This window comes from Akebia trifoliata, chromosome 15 (assembly GCF_017979445.1).
Source record: "Akebia trifoliata isolate Shusen 1 chromosome 15, ASM1797944v1, whole genome shotgun sequence".
NCBI classification, from domain to species: domain Eukaryota; kingdom Viridiplantae; phylum Streptophyta; class Magnoliopsida; order Ranunculales; family Lardizabalaceae; genus Akebia; species Akebia trifoliata.
The window spans coordinates 23,932,568-23,943,354 of NC_141389.1; the positions used below are offsets into that span (position 1 = coordinate 23,932,568).

At 35.0% G+C, this 10,787-nt stretch overlaps 1 protein-coding gene across 2 annotated transcripts; it reads left to right on the forward strand.

The window, feature by feature from the left end:
• Positions 1-5,824: 5,824 nt before the first annotated feature.
• Positions 5,825-8,673, forward strand: LOC147384684 (putative LRR receptor-like serine/threonine-protein kinase At1g67720). Of its 2 annotated transcripts, XM_086425805.1 has the most exons (6): positions 5,826-6,102; positions 6,276-6,402; positions 6,471-6,539; positions 6,626-6,812; positions 7,308-7,443; positions 8,100-8,673. In XM_086425805.1, the coding sequence occupies exons 2-6, from the start codon at positions 6,369-6,371 to the stop codon at positions 8,433-8,435; spliced, it is 762 nt and encodes a 253-aa protein (XP_086281931.1). In that variant the 5' UTR covers positions 5,826-6,102; positions 6,276-6,368; the 3' UTR covers positions 8,436-8,673. The 2 variants fall into 2 exon arrangements, with proteins under 2 accessions (XP_086281930.1, XP_086281931.1); XM_086425804.1 differs by having other exon boundaries at positions 5,825-6,402.
• Positions 8,674-10,787: the final 2,114 nt, after the last annotated feature.

Consider the following 10,787-nt stretch of genomic DNA (forward strand, 5'->3'; position numbering starts at 1 on the left):
TTTCCAGAAAAAGAAAAACTGAGAAAGGAAAAATAGTTGGGCAAACTCTAGTTTAAAAAAAATGTTGTTACGAGAAGAGAAGAGAAGAGAGAGAGTGTGTGTTTCTAAAACCATGAAAAGAAGAAAGAAAATTGGGGGTGCAATCCTAGTAATGGAATGTCGGGGGGATTTTTTGGTCTGCAAGTAGTTGCACCCCAATATATAACCTCTCTTTTTATCATCTCAAAGTTATGTTAACTTTTTATTGCCACACCACTTTTTATTATATCTCCAATTATTGCAACACACCAACAAAGGACTAACACATCTAATATATTTCTCTAATCCTATTAAAGTTGCTTCTTCTAGTAAAAACAAAAGACAAAAAATATTGGCACTCCTTGCCCTCATCCTTCTAAAAGTCACTCCACTTATAAAAGCAAACAATATCGAATGGGTCCATTTGGTGATCTCTTTCTGAACCCATTCATAACGTACCATGACGATACGTTATGAATGGCTTCAGTAACTGGTCCATTCGATTTTTTAAGTGGGATGCCTTGTGGGGTGGGCATTGAGCGAGTCTAAAATAAATATCCTAATAGAGCTCATATAGAGAGAATAGAGTTGGTGGTGGTCTCCCTTTTGCTCTTCCCATCTCTCCATGTGCTCTCCTCTCTCTCTCCCAAAATCACCCACTTAGTGTACGGATTTTAAATGGCGAGGAAAAACTTTGAAAAAAACAAGAAAGAGACAGGAAAAAAATCATGACAAAACGATATATATGAATCATGGTCCGTAGGCAAGATTGCCATATAGGAGAAAACGTTATTTAGAATGTTGTCTATGGATCCTAACCCTATATATATATAATATTAAAAATGAATTCATAGTGTAATGCATATATAATAGATGAGACATTTATTCTAAGTTTTTAATATATTTTGGAGCGAATGCTATACCTAATTATATATTTAATGATAATAGAAAAAGCCTAACCATTAATGTATCTTTTGAGCAAAAGAATACATTATCGAAAAAAGAAACTATAACATAAATCATTATCATCAAATCCTACATTAAACAATGAACCAAAAGCACCACAACAACCATAAGGCCATTGAAATTAACCTTAGACCTAAAAAAATGGAATTTTTTTTTAAATTATGTGTTTAAAACATTAAACATGTTTTTTTTAAAATTCAGTTCATTTTATTGTTTTAATCATTAGAGGTAGAAACATGTTTTCAATGAGACTTTTTAAAAAAGACGGAATTTTTTATTACTATACTCTCTCCCGTGGTAATTTTGTTTTTTTTTTTTTCTCTCCTTGGTGGCTAAGGCCATGCTGTTTTTAATTTTTTTTTTTTATAAATATCCTTATTTATTGTGTTATAAACAAAAATTGGTTTGGAAATATAATCTCTAAAATAAATGTTTGCCACTGCTGCCCATATTTGTGATTGTAACTAACAATTATAGACAATAACTCATCCTTAAAAAGTATTTAAAACATTATAACATTGATTCTTAAACAATAGTTCTTATATAACACTAAGGAAGGGATATACTTGTTATGCATGTGCTGTTAGGATAAAGATTCTTCAAAACGATGGACTCTTGTTTTACATTTCATTCTTTTTTAATAAAATTTTGAAAGATTATATTATATTTTATTATAAATAAATTATTTCAAATGTTTATGTGAGGACACTTAAGCTATTTTTGAATTCGGTAACCATTGCCTAGAGGTGTCAATGGTTCGGATTTGGATGAGACTTGGGATATTTTTGGGACCAATTTGATAAAAAACTGATCTAATCTTAAATTGACCCTATACTTATTGAATTAGATCCCTATTAGATGTCAATATTTGAATCCAAATTGGATCAGGTCCAGACCAGATAACATGCATCCAAACAAGATCTAGGCTATCATTTGTATATTTTCTCACATATTAGTAGAAAGGGAGGGTTCCCATAAGATCGCGACATAATTGTTCAAAACCATCAAATTGATTATCAGATTGGATCCTTATCGAAATCCAAACCTTAAATTATCGGATCAAAATGGGTCGGGCTTTCGGACCAATGCAAACCACTGACACCCCTAGCATAAATTACACGCTTTGTTTCTTAAGTATGTTTTCAGAGTAGATAAATCTACCTTCCAAAGATGCTACCTGACACATTATTATTCTTCAATTTTTTTTTAGAGTCGTGCTGGAGTGACCTCAAGTTGGAACCTCATATCAAACTTATTGACACGAAAGTGGATAGAAATCATATATATTTGTTAACTCGTATCTCGACGGAAAGCATTTATGATTCTCATACACTTTCACGTCAAGAAGTGCAATATGTGGTTACAGCCTGAGGTCACTTCAGTATTATTTTATTTTTTATTTTATTGTATTTCGACTGGATCCAATATTTTTAGCTAAAGTCTTTGAGGACAAAGCGGATTATTATAAATCAATAAATAATGATCTTCTCTTTTAAATACGTATAAGAAGTCCACACCTAATCCACCCATTATTATCCCTATACGTAACGATAGATAGTGGTTCTGTCTGGAGACTTATTTGGTGGGCTCACTGCACCTCAAACTCCTAGTGGAGTGTTAAGAAGTTAGTTGTACTCGTTTAATTGACCCAAAGCATGGCCGAGTTGACTCGACTCAGTTGAATTTCAACATATACTCCTCATTATGAAATGGTCCATGCCCCACCTTGATAGAAGGCCCCTTTAAAAATATTTATTTTAAGATTCGAGTCTTCTTATAACAAGATACGGTGTCTATGTAACCTCAAGGGGTTGGCCCAGTGGCAAGTTCAGCCTTGATAAGCTACTCAGGAAGGATGGGTCAAGTGTTCGAAACCCTACGAAACAATGAATTCTTTGGGGCCACCTTCTAGGTTTCGATTGACCCTTGACTCAATCAGTTTCGTGTAAGACTTTCCAAGAGGGCAGTGTTTGTGATCGTGGGATTAGTCACACCTGAAAGGTGGAGATACCTACGATAAGGAAAAAAAAAAAAAACACCCAAAGTGTCTATGTGGCACTTTTTCCATCGAAACATGTATAAGAGGCCAAAGTATTGAGCCGGCCGTGATAGGTTAATGAATAAGAGAGAAATAAATGGCTTGAAAATGACACGAGGTTAACGATTTTGGTTGAGCCTAATTGTGTTTAGGCCATAGTCGTGTCAACTTGCCTAACTTGGTTACTAGACAGGTTGTGTTTGAGTTACGACATCATCTCGTTTAATTATTGTCTTTAGTATGTCGTGTTAACTAACCTATGTACAATCCAACGTATATAACCCTATTTAAATCATGTAACATAGAAGGTATGCATTAACAACTATTTAAGGGATTTTTTATTATAAAATGATCCTTTTTGAGATTTTTTTTTTTCATTTTCAGCCGGTTATAATCGTGTCGTTTTCAAAATTATGACATTGTGCCAGGTTCATTGATTATGCATGTCAACCTGAACACGACACAACCCAACATATCTATTGAGGCTTTGTACTAGGGGTGCAATTTAATCCAGTTCAAATCGAGAATCGAACCAAACTGATAGCTTTGAGGTGGTTTGGTTCGACTTGGAACAAATTGTGATTTGGTCCGGGTTATGAAAATGGAGAATCGATCAATTTGGTTCAATTCTCGGATCAAGCTTGTATAGAACTAAGTCAAACCGAGAATCAAACCGCTATACAATAAATAAATATATATGTAAATAATTATTATTATGAATTATTTCAAGAGTTAGGACATAGATTAGTATTTTTTGTGGATAAACTAATAGTCTTTTATGGATAGATTAGTGATTATTGTATAAAATTTTATATTTATCATATAGTTATTTTTTCATTAAAAATATTATTTAAAATTTATAAAATATTTATAATCCGTAGAATTGAAAGAAATCAAACCGACTTTATTTCGGTTTGTGTTGGTTTGACTCCAATGAAATTTGGTTCAGTTCTGATTCTTATTTAATGAACCGACCTATGACAGTTAGGTTCCAATTTGACTTGAATCAAGTCAAATCGAATCAAGTTGCATCCCTACTCTGTAGGGCACTACGCACTATACTGCACTACAAGAGATGCAACGAAAACAATTATGTGCACATTGCCACATCAGCATAATATCCCAAGGTGTACTGATCTACGGTTCTCGAATTTATCCACGTCACGGAGTCAATTGAATATGCCACAAAGAGTCATATTATCACGACTCTTCGGTTAGGGCATATGTGCAAGTCAACCATAATGAACCCGTCGACCCCCTTACTGTCTACCGTGTTGATTTTGAAACTTGACTGAGTCAAATCGTTAGCACTCATGAAGTCAACTCGACTCGGCAGCCATCGTAATCAAGTTTTAAAAGCCCATGAAGAATATAATCATCTACTCTGTACTGTAATAACCCTCAACACTACAAATATGGCTTGAGATCTACTTCTCTCACTCACTCTTCCTCAGATCTAGGAAAGAGAGAGAGAGAGAGAATGGCAATGATTGATGAATCTCTTCCCAACATCAATCATAGTACTGACGAAGAAACATCTGTCGATCACAAACATGGGATGAAATATCCAACAAGGGATCCACCTTAATTGAACAAAAAGTCCGGCTGGTGATATTTGATAAAATGGCTTTACCAAATCCTTTTAAAGGATTTGTATGATATAATATTACATTTCAAAAAGATTTTCTGTGATTTTTCAAGTCCAATAGAATCACATAATTTTGTCAGAAAGTTTTCTTCGGAAGCAATAGGGGTTAGGCAGTAATAAAATTAATTTCTTGAAGGCTTTTGAGGGATATTGTATGGTGGAGGGACCAAATTGTTATGGGTGCATAGAATGGAGATCTCTGTGATATTCAAATCTCTTGGTGGTTCATTTGCATATAATTTACTGGGTTTATATGCAGTTAGTATAGTTATAATATAAAAAATTTAATGTGATTAATTTTTTAAGGTTTATTTAAATCTGGAAGGAATGGATGAACCAAAGCTATATAGCCTATGAGGTTGGAACCCAAAACTTAACACGAAGTATATTCTTATGTTTTAATTTCATGCTCACAGCTACTCTGGAAATATCAATCTTCACAAAAACGGGGGTCGACGGAACCACATGAGCATTATTATTGGATCATCAGTTGGGGCTGCTATTCTGCTTATAGCTACTATTGCGTCTTACCTAATCTTGCACAGGAGAAAGAAGAGATACTCCAAGGAAGGTCTGAATGTGAAACTTTCGTGAATTTTTGGTCCTGTAGGAAAAATCTCAATATACTCAAATTTGGATGTTTTGTCTCCCGATTTTTTTCAGATGAGCTTACGAGTGCCCTGCCTGCTCAGAGGCTAGTTTCTACCTTACGTGAGGCTGCCGCAGAAACTGCACACTGTTTTGCTTTATCTGACATTGAAGATACCACCAAGAACTTTGAGAGGAAAATTGGTTCTGGGGGCTTTGGAGTAGTATACTACGGAAAGATGAAAAATGGAAAGGAGATTGCAGTCAAAGTTCTAACTAGCAATTCGTACCAGGGAGATTGCAGCATTTTTCAAACTTTTGTTTAGATTATTGTTTTGTTTCTTAAATTTATTTTTGTATCCGAAAGAAAAGGGAAAAGCCCAGGGATTATACAGTATATACAAAAGAGAGGGTTAAATGAAAAGTATTTATTATGTAAAAGACCAACCTACCCGTGTTTTTTTCACTAAAAGACAAAAGGGGCAGAGATATTATTGGAAAATGAATGTGGAAGAGAATGCTAATGTTTCCATGAGGTCTTGAACATTAGCATTCCCCTTTTTATTATATGTCTAAGATAAACGTATTTTAGAAATATTTTTGCTACCTAAATGTTTGACCACAGCTTTAGCCATGGCTAATGTGGATTTACCACCATGCATTGAAGTCGACTATTCAAAATCATCCACTTGAAATGGACTGTTTAGGACGAGAATCAAGTTTGTTTCCACTGATGCTCTTCAACATATGTACCACTTAATCAATAAAAGTTGCTACTTAGATTAAATGGTACTTCTTTGTGCAGCACTCCAATGAAAACACCCATTTGTGATCCAGTCTAAAAGTGAGTCCACAGAAACTTTTTGATATTCTATAGTCAATTACCATGCCTTCGGAAAAATTTGACTGCCGTAAATGTTAAGCTAGGAATTGTTAAATTATTCTGAATAATAGAGCTCCATCAAACGTTCAAAAAATGGTACTTATCAACTGACCAATGACTTCCATATGAGCCAGGTTACTTTACTTTCAAGGATACATCATAGAAACCTCGTGCAATTTCTTGGCTACTGCCAAGAAGAAGGGAGAAGTATCCTTGTTTATGAATTCATGCATAATGGAACTCTCAAGGAACATCTTTATGGTGAGTGTAACCCAATTCATAAAAGTAACTAACTTTAGATCCAAAGTCATGTTTAATAAATTTTGTAGGACCTTTGACACGGGAAAAAAGTCTCTGTTGGATCAAACGCCTTGAGATTGCCGAAGATGCTGCCAAAGGTTAAAAAACTTACACCTTCCCCTAAGAACATTCTCTTTTTTCAGAGAAATGAATTTGATAATTAAAACAATCAAACTTCTTTCAGGGATTGAGTACCTTCATTCAGGTTGTGTTCCAACCATCATACATAGGGACCTGAAAAGCAGTAATATCCTCCTTGACAAACACACGAGAGCAAAGGTTTCAGATTTTGGTCTTTCAAAGCTTGAAGTAGATGGAGCCACCCATGTGTCGAGCATAGTTCGGGGTACCGTCGGGTATTTAGACCCTGAGTAAGGCCTTTTCCTTTCACCAATAAATCTCCTTCTGCTTGAACAGGTAATATATTCTCAAATTCGAGATAAGAATATGCACACGCTAGATGTTCATATTAATATATAACGATGGTCCTCCTGACGGATCAGGCTTATCTTGGTTGTGATAACATACACCTCTTGGGTTTGCATTAGTCCAGTTACAATAATGGACTATTGGATTCTAAATCTTGTACCCTTAACCAACATATGATTCAACGAAAAAAAAAAAACTGAAAAAATCCATATTTAGGAAGTTAGGATTGTCTTATTGGTTCACTCTGGACCATGGCTCATCCAAGATGTATTGATTGGTAAGTAGACAACGATTGGATGGAGCATATATAGTATTCAACTTGAGTTAACAGTCATGGAGAATGTTCATAAAAAGGGAAGTTTTGATAACCAAGATTGTTACATGGTGCAATTACCTTTATTTTCTCTTGTAATTTTTTTTATTTTTTTTTGATGCAGGTATTATATCTCGCAGCAATTAACAGACAAAAGCGACGTGTATAGTTTTGGTGTCATTCTTCTTGAGCTGATTTCAGGTCAAGAGGCAGTATCTAAAGAAAGCTTTGGCGTCAACTGCCGTAACATAGTCCAATGGGTCAGTTCAGTTATTCATCTCTTCTTCTGGGATTGGTTTTTTTTTCCTTTCAACTGTTTCTTTTATCTGAAGCAACATCAAATACTAATATTCTAATTTACTACGAACACTATGAAATAACGGTAGGGCATAAAATGGGTCAGATTTTATCCGAAATCCGAGTAATCGGAATCTAGTGAGTTTGGACCCTTGGAGTAGACCTGAATAAAAAATGGGTTGGTGTCCCTTGACCCAAGTTGGATCCAGGTTGGATATGAGATCCGAATGATATATTGCTTTGAAATTATATTTTTATGTTTTTCAAAATATTTTTTTTCTACTACTTTAATAGAATATTAGTTCTTAGAATAGTATTGCAATTAGAAAAGAAATATAGCAAAAAAAGTTCAATGGCCAAAAATTATCTGACCCGACTGACCCGAATTAAGTAATTTAATTGGGTTGGATCCAGATTTAGTGAAGCAAAATGGTTCGGTTGTGGTTTTAGCTAATATGATCCGAGTCGAATTCGGATTCGGGTTCAGATCCGGATATACTCAGATCTTGCCCAAACCTGACCCATTATAAGCCCTAAATAAGGGTAAGAATGACCTCCCATTTCGCTTAGTTCATTGTTTCTCACAAACTGTCAACCAATAATGATGATTAAATTACAGGCAAAGTTACACATTGAGAGTGGTGACATTCATGGAATCATTGATCCCTCGTTGCGTAATGAATTCAACATCCAATCAGTGTGGAAGATAGCTGAGAAAGCAATGATGTGTGTCCAACCTCACGGGATTATGAGGCCATCGATGTCAGAAGTGCTCAAAGAAATCCAAGATGCACTTATAATGGAGCGAGGTGTGGATATGGCAAGGGAAGGTAACTCAGATGTCATGTCCAGGAATTCTACAAGTTCTTCCGTTAATTTGGCCTCCCTAGACTTGGGCACAACAGAGCCATATGCTTCATTCGATGAGTCCATTACACAGCCAACAGCCCGATAAATCTGCTCGTCCAGGTACAAGTGTTATGTATATATATATATATAAATCTGCTCGTCCAAGTACAAGTGTTATATATATATATATATAAAATCTTTTTGTGTTTGTATCAATGAAAATAAGATTATATGTAGTTGTGTACAAACAAGTATAATTGCATTCCTAGGAGTTCTGATGCCAAAACTTTTGTTTGAAACTGCATGTAAATGAGACCAGGAACTCAGGTGAGGTGGATTTTGAATCCACGTCTGTAGTAAGGCAGTCACTATTATGACTAAGCTAATCGTAAGGCATAACATGGGATGGATTTTATCCAAAATCCAAGTGATCTAAATCCGAATTTAACTGGTTTGGTTCCTTGGTATATCTAAATAAAAAATGAGTCGAATATGGGCTTATGTCCTTTGACCCAAGTTGGATTTAGGTCGGATATGGATACAGATCCATCCTTATTTCCGCTTAAATCCCAATGATATATCGCTTTGAAAATTTTATTTTTTTTAGATATCTTTTTTCTCTTTAATATAACATGAATTCTTATTAAATAAAAGAATTATATTGGTAAAATAGAATAGTATAGCAATTAGAAAAGAAATATAATATAAAAAAATATTGAACAATTCGATTATCCGACCCAAATCAAGTAATTCGGTCGGGTCAGATCCGGATATGAGTTTAGTGAGAGCCAAAATGGCTTGGCTATGGTTTTAGGTAATAGGATCCAACTCGGATACAGATCTGGATTAAAATGGATCTAAATATGGATATACTTAGATCCGACCCATTTTAAGCCCTAGCAAATCACCCAGTACCCCACTTGAGTAACCACAATCTAGGGTAGGAGTCGGGAATTTACACCGCCACCTGCTCCATTTACTAGGGCATTAAGTGTTCTTAGTGTGAAAAGCTCATAACAGTATAGCAACATTTCCTTCCAATTTAAATTCAAATATAAGATCGAATCGTCAAATAAGTAAACGTAAAACAAAGACAGATGTTTTGAAAAAATATCCACCATATCAACTGGCCATGTCTGTTTTATGGACTTAACCTTGTAGACAACTTGCTACATATTTCTATGTATTAGATGGTTAACAAACCATGTTTTGATTGGGTTGGCTCTTTCTTCTCTGTGTAGCTTTTAAATTTGTTTGGTTGGATACAGCATAGTGTCACAATATTGGATTGATGAGTTCAGATCAAATACTTGCAGACCAATACAGTTCGGTGGTACCCCAATCTAAAAATAATTCCTATTGTCTTAGTTTTAAAATTTCTATAATCGATATCATCCCTACTTGTTACACTCCACCTCTATTTGTCTCCTAATCTCAAGGGATATAAGATGAACACATGGGGTTCCAAAGATCTCTCTCTCTCTCTCTCTTTGTTGGAAGAAAGAAGGGGTTGGAGGTGTACACCTATTTCCCTGAAGAAAAGAAAAGAAAAACAAAGAAAATTACGAAGAAAAACAAGGAGTCACAACAAAAATACTAACTTTTAGCGACGCATTTTCAGCGGCGGCCAAAATAGGCGTCACTATGGAACACAGTCTGCGCGCGAAAAAACGAAATTTCGCAAAAAAAAACTCTCGCCCTCTCCCTGTATAAACATATTTTGTGAAAACCACTCACTCACTCTCTCTCTCTCTCTCTTTATCAAGTTCATCACAACTCCTCTATATCTAGGGTTTCAAAGTTAATGGAGAAAATTTTCCAGTCTAATAGGTCTCTCTCTCTCTCTCTCTCTCTCTATCAAGTTCCTCTTCACATTTTCTGGAGTTTTGAGAATCGAAATCGCAGATTTCGTAGTTCTTTGATCGATGGAGGGGACGTCAAAGGAGCTATTTCTCTTCTCAAATCTGTAATTTCGAAGCTCGAAACCCTAAATTCATCTCCTTCAGATTCCAATTGGCCTCAACTCTCATCAACTTGGCCAATCTTTACTCCTCTTGAGGTTTCTCTCTAAAATCTGACGAACTCCGAACTCGCACTTTTCTCATCAAACAAAGATCTCAATCAAACCAACCAATTCACCCTCCTTTAAGGTTAGGTTTTCTTCTTCTTCTTCTTCTTCATTGGTTTTTATTTTTAATTTTTTTGAATTTTAATAATGTTAGTTTGAATTTCAGGGACTCGGAGATCGTAAAGAAGGTAGATTCGGTGAAAAATGAGATATTGACTTCTAATGCTTTAGTTTGCAATGTCTCTGTTTCATCTGATGATGGTGATTTTTCTTGGTTTAATTTCATATCTTTTGTTTTTTATTTCCTTTTTTTATTGATCTCTAGTTCTTTTGATTGATGAACTTCGATAATATACTTGTGTATGAAAATTCTTATTGTTGTTTCATGAT

Coding starts and splice junctions, on each gene's coding strand:
- LOC147384684 (XM_086425804.1), top strand. CDS start 6,267: ATGAGCCAGGTTACTTTACTTTCAAGGATACATCATAGAAACCTCGTG. Junction 6,403..6,470: donor TCTCAAGGAACATCTTTATG/GTGAGTGTAACC, acceptor TAAATTTTGTAG/GACCTTTGACACGGGAAAAA. Junction 6,813..7,307: donor GTCGGGTATTTAGACCCTGA/GTAAGGCCTTTT, acceptor TTTTTGATGCAG/GTATTATATCTCGCAGCAAT.